Source organism: Pecten maximus, chromosome 11 (assembly GCF_902652985.1).
Source record: "Pecten maximus chromosome 11, xPecMax1.1, whole genome shotgun sequence".
Taxonomy (NCBI): Eukaryota; Metazoa; Mollusca; class Bivalvia; order Pectinida; family Pectinidae; genus Pecten; species Pecten maximus.
This window is the reverse complement of record NC_047025.1, coordinates 29788937-29807552: the sequence shown is the minus strand read 5'-3', so window position 1 is coordinate 29807552 and position 18616 is coordinate 29788937. Positions and strand designations below refer to the sequence as shown.

The following is an 18616-nucleotide window of genomic DNA, read 5'->3' as shown; positions in this document are numbered from 1 at the left end:
TATAGAGACCGGTCGGTACACTGTTCCAAAAACTCCATTACAAGAACGAGTTTGTCGATTATGTAGTTCAAACCATATTGAAGATGAAACTCACTTCCTGATTGATTGTGATTTTTACGATGATTTAAGAAATACTTTGTTGGAGCAAGCAGGAGTGTTTAATCCTACTTTTTTTGAGCTTGACTCCCAACATAAACTTATATATTTAATGAATAATAATGCACTACAGTGCTCATTATCATCTGTTTTATATAAAATGTACAGAAGACGGCAATGCTTTTAAGGGTGAGATATTTTAGAAATTGTGTCAGATTTATCTGATTTTATCATAGTTGAATATTTTATGAATTGGATCAGGTTTATTGTACATTTTAAAATTGTAATATATTGTAAGCAAATGTGACAATACTTTAGAATATTTAAGCATGTATTTCTTAAATTTAGTTAATGCATAGCTCTTATTAGATGATGATATGACAGTGTCTCATAGGTCGAAATCGGCCGGGTGTTTTAATAACTCAGTGATGAAAACTGTATTTTATTTATGTATTGAAACATGTGACACTTGAATAAACTATTTACTTACTTTTAATTGCTATTATTATTGGTCATGCATGACTGACTCTGGCCTGACACCCCTGATAACTGTGCCAGGTGAGTTTTAGGAGCCAGCTACAGGTACTGTCCTGGGTTCACAGAAATACCTGTGTCAATTTTGTCACTGTATGGCTTCAAATGATGAAGCTGTGCAAAGCAGGGTCACAGTGTTATAACCTCAGGCCAATTAATAGAACAGTAAGATTATCTCCTGACTTGAAGGAAAGGATTGTAGCTCTCCATTTGAGAGGCCTTAATCAGACCAAAATTACATGTATAAACGAAATACCAGTGTAATTAAGGTGGAAATGTCAAGATAAGTAGTAAAACCATTAACAAATTGGTTAACAGGTTTAAGAAGACCAACTCTATTGAAATGAAGTCATTCTATACTGAAATTAGAAAGTAAAAATAAACTGTTTCTTATATTAATTTTATTACATTGTAATCTGTCTAAACCATAAGTCATTGAGACCAAACGTATTGGCTGGTTTATGCAGGTGTCCGGTATGTAGAGGTACAATGTTGAATGATATAAGTTCAAAAAAAATTAATGCAAATCAAATGATGCAGTTTTTAATTGTAAAGAAAGAGATTAAAGTAAAAAAAGTAATAATTTCAGTGTAATTCCAAATGGTATAATGAATGTAAATTCACCTTTTCCCAAACAAACCTATAGCCTTATACCCGTAATTAGTACACATTGTTCTCATCCAGGAAATAAGATTATAGAGCCTGAGGTAAAATTTGCCTAAGGGCAGTTGGACACGGCAACCTTTGTACCATTTACCTGTAAAACTGACCTGTTGGAACTACATCGTTTTCTATTCCCATTCAGTCAATATCTATCATGATATGTGTCACTCATGTACAATGGTTGTTCAAGCCAATTATAAAATCATAAAGTTAAATGTTCAAACTTTAAAAAAAAATGACATAAGGCCAGCTGCAGTTGGTGTATGGAATGTTTGATAAGTATTTACTTAACTCAAACATGAAGAGATTGTATCTTATATAACTGTTAAAAGAACTCCATTTATGACCAGGATTTATGAGGCAAGTATAACAAAACAAAGTTGGTTTACCAAATGGAAATTTAAGTCTGATGTTAAACTGTAAATCAATATTAGACATTGGATCCGGAATATGCTATCAAGGTGATAAAAATATAAACTGTTGGAAGTAAAGTATTTGAAATATTAAAAACAGTAGTACTTTGAGTACAAGATCGTTCCAGTACACATTCAGACTCTACATTTTAAGAGACCACAAACAACTTAGGGGGGATTGTATATATCTTATATAACTGTTAAAAGAACTCCATGTATGACCTGGATTTAATGAGGCAGGTATAACCAAAACAAAAAAGTTGGTTTACCAAATAGAAATGTAAGTCAATCTGATGTTAAACTGTAAATCAAAATTAGGCATTAGATCCGGAATATGCTATCAAGGTGATAAAAAAACCCAACAACTTTCTTTTTTATTGTATGTTAAGATAAATATAAACTGTTGGAAGAAAAGTATTTGAAATATATATAAAACAGTACTTAGTACTTCGAGTACAAGTTATGTCCAGTACACAATCAAACTCTACATTTTGAGAGACCACAAACTGCCAATTTTCTACTAATTGACGTGGCTTTTAAAACTCTTCAAATCAAAGGAATGCCATTACATTTTTCAACGAAGTGCCAGATCTATTAATTTTATATAGGGTTAACTAATAGAAAAAATCAATGATATAAGATGCTGTTAGTTAACCAACGAAAAATGAACCAACAAAATAATAAGATGATATATATACAAAGATAAAACAGTAACACATATCTTATTGTTACATGTTTAAGGAGTCTAAATGTATAATAGTATACATCTATCTATAAACATTATGTATATATGTACTTGGTTACAGGTACATGTGATACATGTGGACCCAGGTAGGATTGGGGCCTGATAGGACTCCAGGTAAACTTGGAGTTTACCTGGAGTCCAAACGGAGTGCACTCGGAGTGCACTTTGTGTAACCTTTAGTCTACACTCAACTGTATGTCAATCATTAAGTTGGTATGAATGTATATGGTGTGCATGTGAATTAGTGAAATCTGATTGAAATCATAATTATGTACTATAGTGTTTCAACAATAATCCAAGGGATTAGATAGGATTTCAATTAGATTTACTGTGGTATGAAAAGTTAATGTGTTCGTGTATGTAAATGTTGTATTATGTCTTATGTAATTGTGATGATTTAAAAAAAAAACACTTAAGCAGATAAAGAATCTGAATCTGAAGCTTTAATCGGCCACAAAAAAATCCGATGCAAGCACGTGTGTAGCACGTGTCCTTATTATTGATGGTTCGTTTTAAAAGTTATTTCCCAAAACATAAAAAGACAAACTATACCAAAATGACATCAGAGAGGGAAACATTTTACGTTTTTTTTAAATATAAGTTTATATAGTTTGTTTTGCAATTGTTGTAAAATAAATAAAGTTTACATTTTTTTTTTACGTCATGATAAAGTTAAAAAAAATGGCGCGACAAAATTGCTGATCCCTTTAAAATGTAAATATGTAAGTTTTCTTATCTATGCTATACTATTATATAGGGCTAAGTCAGGGGATCCCATTAACAGCAATTGAGTGAGGTCAAGGTAACAATACAATGACGTCACGGTAACAATACAGTCAAGTCAGGCGACGATTAAATTCCATCACTCTTGTCTTTTGTTGATCACCGTCTATCATCGGTACACCAGATATAGCTACACGCGAAGCGAGAGCAATAAAACGTGAGATGACAGGAGGTAACGCCAACTTTAGATATGTAAGACTGCAAACAGGGAAAGCGAAAACACCACTCATCCCCTAGGGATGAGAAGGATATCTCAAACCTCGTTTTTGTCAGCCCCTAGGGATGAGAAGGGTATCTCGAACCTCGTTTTTGTCAGCCCCTAGGGATGAGAAGGGTATCTCAAACCTCGTTTTTGTCAGCCCCTAGGGATGATACGGTATCTCAAACCTCGTTTATGTCAGCCCCTAGGGATGAGAAGGGTATCTCAAACCTCGTTTTTGTCAGCCCCTAGGGATGAGAAGGGTATCTCAAACCTCGTTTTTGTCAGCCCCTAGGGATGAGAAGGGTATCTCAAACCACGTTTATGTCAGCCCCTAGGGATGAGAAGGGTATCTCAAACCTCGTTTATGTCAGCCCCTAGGGATGAGACGGTATCTCAAACCTCGTTTTTGTCAGCCCCTAGGGATGAGACGGTATCTCAAACCTCGTTTTTGTCAGCCCCTAGGGATGAGACGGTATCTCAAACCTCGTTTTTGTCAGCCCCTAGGGATGAGAAGGGTATCTCAAACCTCGTTTATGTCAGCCCCTAGGGATGATACGGTATCTCAAACCTCGTTTTTGTCAGCCCCTAGGGATGATACGGTATCTCAAACCTCGTTTTTGTCAGCCCCTAGGGATGAGACGGTATCTCAAACCTCGTTTTTGTCAGCCCCTAGGGATGAGAAGGGTATCTCAAACCTCGTTTTTGTCAGCCCCTAGGGATGAGAAGGGTATCTCAAACCTCGTTTATGTCAGCCCCTAGGGATGAGACGGGTATCTCAAACCTCGTTTTTGTCAGCCCCTAGGGATGAGACGGGTATCTCAAACCTCGTTTTTGTCAGCCCCTAGGGATGATACCACCTGTCTCACCATAAGAGGGTTCTGGGGACGGATTCTATCAATCCTCGGTAAAACAGTGAAATAACAGGATAACAAAAAGGTCTCTCCATCTCACTCGTCCTTATATATAAACTGTCTATGACCTTGGAGTAACGACGTCGACAGTTGACACTATTGTTATTTGACATTGGGTTTTAACTCCATACGACAACAAAATGTTAACCGATATTATGGGAAGTTACGGTACCTACCAGTCGACCACAACTCTCGTCTACAACTCTCGTCTACATACTCGTCGATTCGGATGAGTAATGTAACTAGCCCACAAACAACACGATTGTTGTACAAGGGAACTTGACACTATTGCCCGAGATAAATTGTTAACATCTATACAATAAAATATTCCGAGATGAGGACTGAACAGTATAATTTAAATAAGGTGGTATCTTGTACTCGTATTTGGACAGAAATTGTGAATGACAAATAGTCGTTCGACTTTATGATACTGTTTCTGTTGTATAGAGACGAGGGAATTATGCAAAATATAGAAATACAATATCGTAATTTAGCGTCTGTTTCTTCTGGGCGTCGTAGTAAAGGTTCTTCAAAACATATGGACTGTGTTATATAATCAGTCATATGTAATTAACACCGAGGGGGTCCTTTTTACCGAAATTTAACCTAGCCACCCAAAACGTTTGAAAATGTGCTTTAAAGCACTAGGGATGGTCCAAATACACGTAGACTGTTACAGATTCTACGGTCCCTGTTGGCAGTACAGAATTTAGCTCAGAACCCGATCGGGCTCCCGGTGCTAAACCCGAATCCATACTTTACCTCGGATAGAATAGTAAGATATATCCCTTGCTTGAGAGTAGGATAGAAAAATCCTCATCCACTCCGGGGTTAAAGTGACCGCCCTATATTCCGAATGCCCAATGGGGTTATATTCAGATATGTTTATAAAAGTGTCAAAACCGCAGTGTTGTCAAAAGAAGAAAAAGAGTGGAAAGAGAGAATGATGAGCGATAATGAATTCTGTTGATTTAGGCTTATTCATAATAAATCAGAACCGCATGTGTTATTGAAACTTGCAATGAAATATCCTTGCTGCAGAAACTCCATACATTATGTTATGAAAATTGTCGTTTCCAACTTTACAAATGAATTGACAGAGCTATGTCATAAATGTGGCAATATGTATAGAGATGTTTTAACCCATATCATATTAGACTGTAGTTACATCGATAATCTGAGAGATCAATTATGGTGTTCCATCGCATGTATTAGTGACACGGGTTTATTGTTGAGTGTCTATCTACATTCCCTCTCGGATAAAGAACTTGTACATATCCCAATTAGTGGACCAATCAATTTCGAATTGAGTAAAGTAGATATTGATGAATTCATAAGAATAACAGTAGTTGCTGTTGAAAAAATGTCAAAAACTTATTACCGGTAGCGTGACTGACGTCACTACATTTAAAGTATTTCTTTTTTCTCTGTGTTTGAATGAATATACATGTACATCATCAATTGCGGTTCGCATGTATGATTTAAAGTGTAATCTATTAATTATAGTAATTTAATATATGAGTATGTGAAATACATGTCTAGAAAGTGACATTCGAATGCACCTTAAATGTAATGTCTGTTTATAGAGACATATTATCGTAGATTATGTACATAGTACCACTAATCGACTATAATGCACAAGTCTATTATTAATTCCACTTGTAAAAAATTATGCACATTTAATTATTCCTACATGCATGTCATCCAAATGTATTTGTATATACACTTATGTATTTATTCTGTTTATAAAATCTTCATTTTGGAGGAAATAAAGAGAATAATAATAATAATAATATTCCGAATGCCCAATGGGGTTATATTCAGATATGTTTATAAAAGTGTCACGTATTGATACATACATTATACATTAAATACGGGCACAGTGTCATTAAAACATTAAAATACATTAATACCCAGTCATATTTGGCTTTTCAGACACTATTGCTGTACATGTAAAATTTTCAATTTATTAAACATTTGATAAAAGATTCTGTCTTCGCTGATGCATATAAAACAATAACTTTGCGACATCTTTTTGTAAATTATCTTCTTTCATAAGAAATATCAGCTTATCTTTACTATTTAAAAAGTTAAAATTTTGTTACACCTGGGATAGAGGCTTCCGTCTTACCTGTGCGCCAAGGAAACCAATGATGAATCATCATTATCTAAGACTGCTCAACAAAACACAAAACAAAACAAAACAAAAAACAACAACAAACAATGACCGAATTTCTGACAAGTCACTCGTAATTCGTACGAAGGCAACTTCCGATAAAGCACGCGCTGCATGCTCCATGCGTACTGTGGTCCGTATTTTGTTTTACTGAAAAGGTTTTCAGGGCCTGTATCAATGTATGCATGTAAAATATTATCTATTGTGTGAAGCCAGTATCATGACCAGTTTCGTGTATATCATATCCGTATCAATATTAGTATTTAACGGGTTTTACGTCCGCTATTCCGGCCTTGCGGCCTTTCAGCTGACGAACCAATATTAGTAAAAATGTTTCTAATTTTTATAATCTCATATAACTAAACAGACCGATGCACGACACTGTTAGTTATCTACTTCTACCTTATAGCCTTATTTATTAAACTTAAACACACTAACTCGGCTCACAAACTACTGAGACGTGGCACGACAGGTAAAGGTGGCAGGTTGCCAAGGAGCGGCGGCCATTTGTAAACAATGATCGTAATCCGTCCATGATTTAAACATGGCGTCTTGTATGGTAAACTGTTTGTAATGTTCCTCGCGGATTCCCCGTGAATATCAGACGTGTCCATGGATGTAAAGAGAGAACTATGTCGGTCGATAGTGGTACTGACCTGGATCACAGTCGCCATAGCAGTCGATATAGGTAACTATCTCCGTCACAGTCGGGTTGAGTCTTTACCTATAGGTACTGTATCTTACATTTGTATATTGTCACAGCTTGTCTACAAGGATAGAGCTCATAGTACAAGGAGTCGCTTGGTTTAGACTGTCGCATGTTTTGAATTTTCTCCGTTGATCTATGTTATCAATGGAAATTTGAAAGAAAGAAAAAACAACGTGTTAATACAACACAATACAATCCAGTCTGTATCGACGAATTTCGGCCAACAGAGGGGAGAACAAAATGTATACATGTATATATATATTGTTATAGTTGCATATATATGGACGACACGGTACACAGGTATAATCTTTTTAATCAGTGGCACATATCTGGAATAGATCGATAACAGACGAGCTTTATGTATATTGTAACACATTATAATTATATGTACTCATCGGCTAGCGATAGGTTTTTAAGGCGTTTGTCTTTGACCGGGTTAAACATCTTTTCATTTCCAAGGAAATTTTTGATTGTTTTAAGACGTCTTATCAATGGTGTTATTTTATATCCAATTTTATTGGGGGATCGAAATTAAATTTTCTTATGAATTACATAGGACACTAAATATAGTTCAAAGCTAACTCCCCCTTCTGGAGTTCAACACTTTTGGTCCTCGGTGTATCATCACTGATTAGAATAAAAGGACGAAACATCTGTATGATGTCCCTGCCATCACTGACGAGCCCTTAGAAGGAAGAAAAATCTGCGTGATGTCCCTACCATCACTAACGAGTCGTAGAAGGATAAAACAACTGTATGATGTCACTCCCTAACATCACTGACGAGTCCTTGAAGGACGTAACAGCTGCATGATGTTAAATGTTATGACGTTAAAACAACTGTATGATGTCCCTAACATCACTGACGAGTACTTGAAGGACGTAACAGCTGTATGATGCCCCTAACATCACTTACGAGTCGTTGAAGGACGAAACATCTGTATGATGTCCCTAACATCACTGACGAGCCCTAGAAGGACGAGACATCTGTGTGATGTTCCTAACATCACTGGCGAGTCCTTGAAGGACGAAACAGCTGTATGATGTCCCTAACATCACTGACGAGTCCTTGAAGGACGAATCAGCTGTAGGATGTCCCTAACATCACTGACGAGTCCTTGAAGGACGAAACATCTGTATGATGTCCCTTTCGTCACTGGCGAGTTCTAGAAGGACCAAATGGCTGTATGCTGTCCCTAGCATCGCTGACGAGTCGTAGAAGGAAGAAACAGCTGTATGATGTTAAATGTTATGATGTTAAAACAACTGTGTGATGTCCCTAACATCACTGACGAGTCCTTGAAGGACGAATCAGCTGTATGATGTCCTTACCATCACTGGCGAGTCATAGAAGGACCAAACAGCTGTATGCTGTCCCTAGCATCACTGACGAGTCCTAGAAGGAAGAAACATATGTATGATGTCCCTAGCATCACTGACTAGTCGAAGGATAAAACATCTGTATGATGTCCCTAGCATCACTGACTAGTCGAAGGATAAAACATCTGTATGATGTCCCTAGCATCACTGACTAGTCGAAGGATAAAACATCTGTATGATGTCTCTATCATTACAGACGAGCACCTAGAAGGACAAAACAGTTGTATATGACGCAGTTTCATGTTTATTATTAACAATTTGCTGTCGATATTATCAAATTCATATTTAACGTCCTGTAACACAATCATTTCTAATGTAAACAGCAGAAGTTTGTCTATCAATCACAGATTTTACAATAAAATATTACGATTTCGAATTAAAATCATCATGTAGATCATCAAACTTATTCAAATATACCAATAGTTGTCACGCCATAGTTTACAACCAAATATTACTCTTTAGCGCGCTGGTTCACCCGTTGTCAGTCTTTGATGGGTAACCGGTATTAACCATGTGACTTTGTTTACAGAGTATATGTCGGCTTCCTGTACCACTATGGGTTCGACTGTCACACAGTCCCGGATGTTAGAGTCGAGTTCAGCCCTGGTGTATAATGACGATATGAACTGTGTTTATACTGCCTCTGTGTCGGATAGCCGTTACAACATACTCGTCGTGTTTAGGTATGTCTCTGTTCACTCACAAAAAATATAGCACCAAGCCTTACTTTTAAGCAAAACTTGAGTTTTGGAAAAAGTGAGATTGTCCCTGCGCGGCATTGTTGTAAAATTATTCAAGTCGAAGTCTTGGTTTTCCATGGTAACTTTAAATCTAACGTCTCTATAAACGTTTAAAACCAAGGTTTTGTCCATTCCGTGAGGTAACGATTCCGTTCCCTTTGTGTGTGGTTGGTTCATGTGAGTCGCATCAGTTAGTCCTTATTTGTCTATAATTATATAGTTAAGCGTTGTATACCCTTGATTGTAGTCGGTTTGACCTTGAGGAAAAGTCCAGTGGCACTTGTCTGGACTATGTCAACGTGTACGACGGCAGCTCGGTGTCGGCTCAAGTTCTCAACACAGAACCTCTATGTGGCGCCGCGTTACCTAGTAACTTGGTCTCAACCGGAAGTCAGGTGACCATTGAGTTTGTGACAGACAGCAGTGCGGTTCTCATGGGATTCGGAATCATCTTTACTGAAATATACAATGGTACGATGAATACGTTTATAGTCTTCGTTGATATTCTGGAACGCCCTTTTTAAGTTAATGCTAGTCAAACGAACACTTTTGACCGGAAGTTGTATTTTTGAGATAACTGTGCCGGATACACGTGCTTGTACGCATAGGCACTTGTATCTGGTAATTACCACCATAGTGATAATGCTTCGATATGTACTTTATACAGAAAGATATCTTCTTCCGTTCGAGACCCTCGGAAAATCGTTCGAACACCCTCGTAAAAAAGTAGAAAATTCGATAGTTTTCACATTTTGTCGTATACATTTATCAATTTAACATTCTCAACTTACCTTTAGGTAATGTCCCAAACACAAGCCACGTGTGTTTTACTGGTAAAATACATAAGTTGATCTCAGTTCTATGAGATGGAAGTGCCTTTATTTCCAAACCAGGTTTCCCAAGGAGCTGTCTAATTGGTTCATTAAAATAGGTAAGCCAATCAGACAGCTCCTTGCAAAAACTAATTTTAAATCAGAGGCACTTCCGTCTCACAGAACAGATGATCTCTACTTCAGAAATTCACGGAGATAAAAGTATGTCTTTTACCAGTAAAACAGACGTGGCTTATAAATTAGGTTTGGGACGTTACCTCAATTAATGGTTAGTAAGAATGTTAAATTGATAAATGTAACTACAAAATACGACAAAATGTCAAAAATATCTAATTTTCTATTTTTTTACGAGGCTGTTCGATACATTTTCCGAGGATCTCGAACGGAAGGTGAAACCCTTTCTGTATATAGTACATATCGAGGATAATCTTAACTCTGATGTTCATTACCAGATACAATTAAGTGCTTATGAATTACCTGTACATGAATAACACTACACTGTAACACAGAGAAGTATTATCGGTTAAATTTCGGATGATGTCTTTACGGAAACCATTTTAATTTGACCAGGAATTGAGATGTTCATTTTTTCTGTATGTGGCGCTCCTATAGGATATTTTGATGCGTATTCACATTGAGTGTAAACATTGAGTGTAAACATGAACAATTAGTGTAAAAATTAACATTGAGTGTAAACATTAACATTGAGTGTAAACATTAACGTTGAGTATAAACATTAACAGTGAGTGTAAACATTAACATTGAATGTAAACATTAACATTGAGTGTAAACATTAACATTGAGTGTAAACATTAACATTGAGTGTAAACATTAACGTTGTGTAAACATTAACATTGTGTGTAAACATTAACATTGTGTAAACATTCACAGTGAGTGTAAACATTAACATTGAGTGTAAACATTAACGTTGAGTGTAAACATTAACATTGAGTGTAAACATTAACATTGTGTAAACATTAACATTGAGTGTAAACATTAACATTGAGTGTAAACATTAACATTGTGTAAACATTAACGTTGAGTGTAAACATTAACGGTGAGTGTAAACATTAACGGTGAGTGTAAACATTAACGTTGAGTATAAACATTAACATTGTGTAAACATTAACGGTGAGTGTAAACATTAACGTTGAGTATAAACATTAACATTGAGTGTAAACATTAACGTTGAGTGTAAACATTAACGGTGAGTGTAAACATTAACGTTGAGTGTAAACATTAACGTTGAGTGTAAACATTAACGTTGAGTGTAAACATTAACGGTGAGTGTAAACATTAACGTTGAGTGTAAACATTAACGTTGAGTGTAAACATTAACATTGAGTGTAAACATTAACATTGAGTGTAAACATTAACATTGAGTGTAAACATTAACGTTGTGTGTAAACATTAACATTGAGTGTAAACATTAACATTGAGTGTAAACATTAACGTTGAGTGTAAACATTAACGTTGAGGGTAAACATTAACGTTGAGTGTCAACATTAACATTGTGTAAACATTAACATTGAGTGTAAACATTAACATTGAGTGTAAACATTAACGTTGTGTGTAAACATTAACATGGAGTGTAAACATTAACGTTGAGTGTAAACATTAACGTTGTGTAAACATTAACATTGTGTGTAAACATTAACGTTGAGTGTAAACATTAACATTGAGTGTAAACAGTAACATTGAGTGTAAACATTAACGTTATGTGTAAACATTAACATGGAGTGTAAACATTAACATTGAGTGTAAACATTAACATTGAGTGTAAACATTAACGTTGAGTGTAAACATTAACATTGAGTGTAAACATTAACGTTGATTGTAAACATTAACGTTGAGTGTAAACATTAACATTGAGTGTAAACATTAACATTGTGTAAACATTAACATTGTGTAAATATTAACGTTGAATGTAAACATTAACATTGAGTGTAAACATTAACGTTGAGTGTAAACATTAACATTGTGTGTAAACATTAACGTTGATTGTAAACATTAACATTGAGTGTAAACATTAACATTGAGTGTAAACATTGAGTGTAAACATTAACATTGAGTGTAAACATTAACGTTGAGTGTAAACATTAACGTTGAGTGTAAACATTAACGTTGAGTGTAAACATTAACATTGAGTGTAAACATTAACGTTGAATGTAAACATTAACGTTGAGTGTAAACATTAACGTTGAGTGTAAACATTAACATTGAGTGTAAACATTAACGTTGAGTGTAAACATTAACATTGTGTAAACATTAACGTTGAGTGTAAACATTAACGTTGAGTGTAAACATTAACATTGTGTAAACATTAACGTTGAGTGTAAACATTAACGTTGATTGTAAACATTAACATTGAGTGTAAACATTAACATTGAGTGTAAACATTAACGTTGAATGTAAACATTAACATTGAGTGTAAACATTAACATTGAGTGTAAACATTAACGTTGGGTGTAAACATTAACATTGAGTGTAAACATTAACATTGAGTGTAAACATTAACGTTGTGTGTAAACATTAACATTGAGTGTAAACATTAACGTTGAGTGTAAACATTAACATTGAGTGTAAACATTAACGTTGAATGTAAACATTAACATTGAGTGTAAACATTAACATTGAGTGTAAACATTAACGTTGAGTGTAAACATTAACATTGAGTGTAAACATTAACGTTGAGTGTAAACATTAACATTGTGTAAACATTAACGTTGAGTGTAAACATTAACGTTGAGTGTAAACATTAACATTGTGTAAACATTAACGTTGAGTGTAAACATTAACGTTGATTGTAAACATTAACATTGAGTGTAAACATTAACATTGAGTGTAAACATTAATGTTGAGTGTAAACATTAACATTGAGTGTAAACATTAACATTGAGTGTAAACATTAACGTTGGGTGTAAACATTAACATTGAGTGTCAACATTAACATTGTGTAAACATTAACATTGAGTGTAAACATTAACGTTGTGTGTAAACATTAACATTGAGTGTAAACATTAACGTTGAGTGTAAACATTAACATTGAGTGTAAACATTAACGTTGAATGTAAACATTAACATTGAGTGTAAACATTAACATTGAGTGTAAACATTAACATTGAGTGTAAACATTAACGTTGAGTGTAAACATTAACATTGAGTGTAAACATTAACGTTGAATGTAAACATTAACATTGAGTGTAAACATTAACATTGTGTGTAAACATTAACGTTGAGTGTAAACATTAACGTTGAGTGTAAACATTAACATTGAGTGTAAACATTAACATTGAGAGTAAACATTAACATTGAGTGTAAACATTAACATTGTGTAAACATTAACATTGAGTAAACATTAACGTTGAGTGTAAACATTAACATTGTGTGTAAACATTAACGTTGAGTGTAAACATTAACAGTGAGTGTAAACATTAACATTGAGTGTAAACATTAACATTGTGTAAACATTAACATTGAGTAAACATTAACCGTGAGTGTAAACATTAACATTGAGTGTAAACATTAACGTTGAGTGTAAACATTAACAGTGAGTGTAAACATTAACATTGTGTGTAAACATTAACATTGAGTGTAAACATTAACATTGAGTGTAAACATTAACGTTGAGTGTAAACATTAACATTGAGTGTAAACATTAACATTGAGTGTAAACATTAACATTGAGTGTAAACATTAACATTGTGTGTAAACATTAACGTTGAGTGTAAACATTAACATTGTGTGTAAACATTAACGTTGAGTGTAAACATTAACATTGAGTGTAAACATTAACATTGTGTGTAAACATTAACATTGAGAGTAAACATTAACATTGAGTGTAAACATTAACGTTGAGTGCAATGAACTTAACAAAAGATTGCTGTTACAGGATCATGTTCTTCCACGGAGTATGGTTGTAGTAACGGGTTCTGTGTGAAATCTGACCTCAGGTGTAACCACTACAGTGAGTGTGGAGACGGTTCGGATGAGGACTCGTGCACCAGTAAGTTACCACCTATATGTTTAAATTGTGATATCACGTGTCATCTTTTGTTATTGTGTATTATAATGTTGGGAGAACGTGTGACCAATCCCGTTGATGTATCAACTGAGTTACCGCTAACAAAATCGCTATAAGGGGATATGTTACAAAGTATTATCCTATTGATGACTGCTGGTTTTCGTTTAATTACGGAGAACTGAGATTTTAATTATGGCACTCTAGTTATTGCCTGACATTACGTTTAGCACCAGTGAAATTAATTTCGTCGTGTCGTCATGGTTTCAGACAAGGATATTGCGATATTCCTGGCATAGCTAAAATTAACATATTTTTATTGTCAAACTTAGAACTAGGAATTAGACGCAATGGTTTTCAACAGAACATTATTGTGAAAATGTGATGATGAACCCAATTATCCGTCGTGCTAATCATTGTCTGTTCTCCCCAGCCGAGGAGCTGTATGGTCCAGGGGCAGATAACACCGCATTGATAGTCGGCCTGACACTTGGTGTCCTAGCTCTGGTGGTTCTGGGAGTGATCGTCGGAATTTTCATCTACAGACAATACAGATGGCGTCGCTTCCTCAAAGATCCGTTACCAGCTTTGAAGAAATGGAACACGAGCAGCAACTACCCAGTGACCCGAAAATACTACAAACAGGGTTTCACTAACACTGGGTATCAAAGCATCGAGACGCGTTCGCCGACTTCACAACCCTACAAAGACTTCGAGGTCGATGGCGCCAACCTTGGTAACAGTAAAAAAGAAGACCCACTGGCCTTCACTCCCTCGGAACCTACAGAGAAAGTCTTGTTTAGTAGACCAGGAACATCTAACGTATAGGACATACTGAGAACGAGGCTGACCGGAAGTAGTTATAACCTGCAACTGAAATATATAATATCCACTCAAGACTTTCTTAGAAAACTGTTTCCGGGTTGTTGATCAACATTGTTTGTTTCATTATTTTCATATACAAATGTAGATATACAATCTCTGTACATTAGTCAGTGACGTCACGGTCACGTGTATTGCCAGATGTATTGATGTTACCACCCATTTACCTGGAGTTATATTGTGTTTCTGACTTTATCCGTCCTTGAGTTATCGTATGTCGATTATTTCTATGCATTGTCTTATTGACAAGGATTGTGTAAAAACAAGATATATTTGGCAGCATAGCACATGTGTAAGTGATATATATGTAAGCCGTCCATCGCCAGATGTAAAAGAAAAAGTAAAAGTAAAAGATTTTTAACCTATGTTTTACGTGATTAATCTAGATTGCCATACATATGCCTCCTCGACATTTCATTGACTGCTGTACGCATTAACAATGTCGCATTTAGTTTAAATATAACTTTTTGACAACATAAACTAGTTTCCTTGGTCAAACTAAAATTTAATGAAGAGTTTCCTGTCCAATAGTTTATCTGGGTTTGCTTTTCAGGTAAAACCATCTAGCTGTGTCGTCATTACTTTAAATTGTTACCGGACATGTTTGATTGAGGAGGATTTGTTTTGTTGTTAGTAAACAGTAGACATTGTATATTATCTCAAATCAACTTTCTTTAAAAAAATCACGATACATAACGGGCTTCCCTGTTATTTTGGTATTTGAAGGTCAGTTTAACAGTATCCTAAAACAATGATCTTCTTGTTTTATAAGTCCGTTTGTCTGATAACATTTTGTTTCAGAGACTTGTTTATTTGATTGACTAGTGCGTGGTCTAGGAATAACGTTTTCATATTATAACTAATATTATTTCCGGTATCACTATCAGAATAGACTTATGTCATTCATTACATCGACATTGTTATCAATGTTTTAAAGTAGAATTTCCAAAAGTGGTTTTCCAGTAGCTCTTTACTACTGCCGCCATTGTATAGCCGATGTTACCGACGAGATACTATTACTGGTCTAAAGACGAATTATGTGTTACTTTTATAGTGGTGTTTTTATCAAAAATATTTTCATACTTACATGTTGTGTATTTCGCAGGCGAAGTACTTTTTTATATTATGCTAAATTTTATTAATAAATAAAATAACTATTGCAACATGCTCGTCAATTTGTTGTAATATTTTAATGATGCATTCTTAAGATTAGAACCCTATCAAATGAATGTCAAATGGCGGACATGTGTGCATTTGATTCGGATTATCCGAGACTTTATATTTCACCGAAGACGATCTTAGACAAACGTTGACGAACATGGGGAGTTTAACAGTCGAGATCATTATCTCATTAGGACACGGTCTTCTACGATATAAAATCAGAAGTGTTCGATATTGGGTGACATGCCTGATAGATCCTTGTCACTGCCCTAACTCCTATTTTGGGCACCTGCTATAACGGTATTATATGGCGGGTGTCGTCAGTGAAGACGCTTACCCCCAGATCACCTGGTCTTATTCTCGTTGACTCAATGCGCATGACTCGATTATTTCCGTGTAATTTTATGTTCATATTTCCCCGTTTTTATCGATTTCGTGATACAATTACGAAGATAACACTACTCTTTTATTGGTGTATTCATGTCCATTCATCGTCCCCAGAGTGACAATGATTGTTAGCTTCAGAAACCTACTGAATTTAACCAAACAAGAAGACGCTGAAAAAAATGCACGTGTGGAGGGAATGTTAGGTAAAAAAACGTGTGGAGGGAATGTTAGGTAAAACGCGTGTGGGGTGAATGTCAGGTAAAACGCGTGTGGAGGGAATGTTAGGCAAAACGCGTGTGGAGAGAATGTTAGGTAAAACGCGTGTGGAGGGAATGTTAGGTAAAGAGCGTGTGGAGGGAATGTCAGGTAAAACGCGTGTGGAGGGAATGTCAGGTAAAACGCGTGTGGAGGGAATGTTAGGTAAAACGCGTGTGGAGGGAATGTTAGGTAAAACGCGTGTGGAGGGAATGTAAGGTAAAACACGTGTGGAGGGAATGTCAGATAAAACGCATGTGGAGGGAATGTCAGGTAAAACGCGTGGAGGGAATGTCAGGTAAAACGCATGTGGAGGGAATGTCAGGTAAAACGCGTGTGGAGGGAATGTTAGGTAAAACGCGTGTGGAGGGAATGTCAGGTAAAACGCGTGTGGAGGGAATGTCAGGTAAAACGCGTGTGGAGGGAATGTAAGGTAAAACGCGTGTGGAGGGAATGTTAGGTAAAACGCGTGTGTGGTGGGAATGTTAGGTAAAACGCGTGTGGAGGGAATGTTAGGTAAAACGCGTGTGGAGGGAATGTTAGGTAAAACGCGTGTGGAGGGAATGTTAGGTAAAACGCGTGTGGAGGGAATGTTAGGTAAAACGCGTGTGGAGGGAATGTAAGGTAAAACGCGTGTGAAAGGAATGTTAGGTAAAAAGCGTGTGGAGAGAATGTCAGGTTAAAACGTGTGTGGGGGGAATGTAAGGTAAAACGCGTATGGAGGGAATGTAAGGTAAAACGCGTGTGGAGGGAATGTAAGGTAAAACGTGTGTGGAGGGAATGTAAGGTAAAACGCGTGTGGAGGGAATGTAAGGTAAAACGCGTGTGGAGGGAATGTAAGGTAAAACGCGTGTGGAGGGAAATGTTTGGTAAAAAACGTGTGGAGGTAATATCGGGTAAAAAGACGTGTACAAGGAATGTCAGGTAAGGAGGGTGTGGAGGTAATATCAAGTAAAAAGAGTGTGGATGGAATATCGGGTAAAAGGCGTGTGGGTGAATGTCAGGTAAAAAGGCGTGTGGAGGAAATATCGGGTAAAGAGCGTGTGGAGTGAATATTACGTAACAAGTAATGAGGAATGCCGGGTAAAAAGCAGTGTACAGTGGAGGGATTAGCGGGTAAAAAGTGTGTACAGTGGAGGGATTAGCGGGTAAAAAGTGTACAGTGGAGGGATTAGCGGGTAAAAAGTGTTTACAGTGGAGGAATTAGCGGGTAAAAAATGTGTACAGTGGAGGGATTAGCGGGTAAAAAGTGTGTACAGTGGAGGGATTAGCGGGTTAAACGTGTGTACAGTGGAGGGATTAGCGGGTAAAAAGTGTTTACAGTGGATGGATTAGCGGGTTAAAAGTGTGTACAGTGGAGGAATTAGCGGGTAAAAAGTGTGTACAGTGGAGGGATTAGCGGGTAAAACGTGTGTACAGTGGAGGGATTAGCGGGTAAAAAGCGTGTACAGTGGAGGGATTACCGGGTAAAAAGCGTGTACAGTGGAGGGATTAGCGGGTAAAACGTGTACAGTGGAGGGATTAGCGGGTAAAAAGTGTGTACAGTGGAGGGATTAGCGGGTAAAAAGTGTGTACAGTGGAGGGATTAGCGGGTAAAAAGTGTGTACAGTGGAGGGATTAGCGGGTAAAAAGTGTGTACAGTGGAGGGATTAGCGGGTAAAAAGTGTGTACAGTGGAGGGATTAGCGGGTTAAACGTGTGTACAGTGGAGGGATTAGCGGGTAAAA

General features: G+C 36.3%; 1 protein-coding gene across 1 annotated transcript; it reads left to right on the top strand.

Annotated features, from left to right (window-relative positions):
• Positions 1-7011: 7011 nt before the first annotated feature.
• Positions 7012-15762, top strand: LOC117337628 (low-density lipoprotein receptor-related protein 12-like). Its single transcript, XM_033898704.1, has 5 exons — positions 7012-7211; positions 9141-9294; positions 9599-9822; positions 14077-14190; positions 14639-15762. The coding sequence occupies exons 1-5, from the start codon at positions 7136-7138 to the stop codon at positions 15031-15033; spliced, it is 963 nt and encodes a 320-aa protein (XP_033754595.1). The 5' UTR covers positions 7012-7135; the 3' UTR covers positions 15034-15762.
• Positions 15763-18616: the final 2854 nt, after the last annotated feature.

Excerpts from the sequence above, each read along its gene's own strand:
- LOC117337628 (XM_033898704.1), top strand. The coding sequence starts at position 7,136 with ATGGATGTAAAGAGAGAACTATGTCGGTCGATAGTGGTACTGACCTGG. Across the intron at positions 7,212-9,140 it reads CGCCATAGCAGTCGATATAG|AGTATATGTCGGCTTCCTGT; the intron begins GTAACTATCTCC and ends CTTTGTTTACAG. Across the intron at positions 9,823-14,076 it reads CTTTACTGAAATATACAATG|GATCATGTTCTTCCACGGAG; the intron begins GTACGATGAATA and ends TTGCTGTTACAG.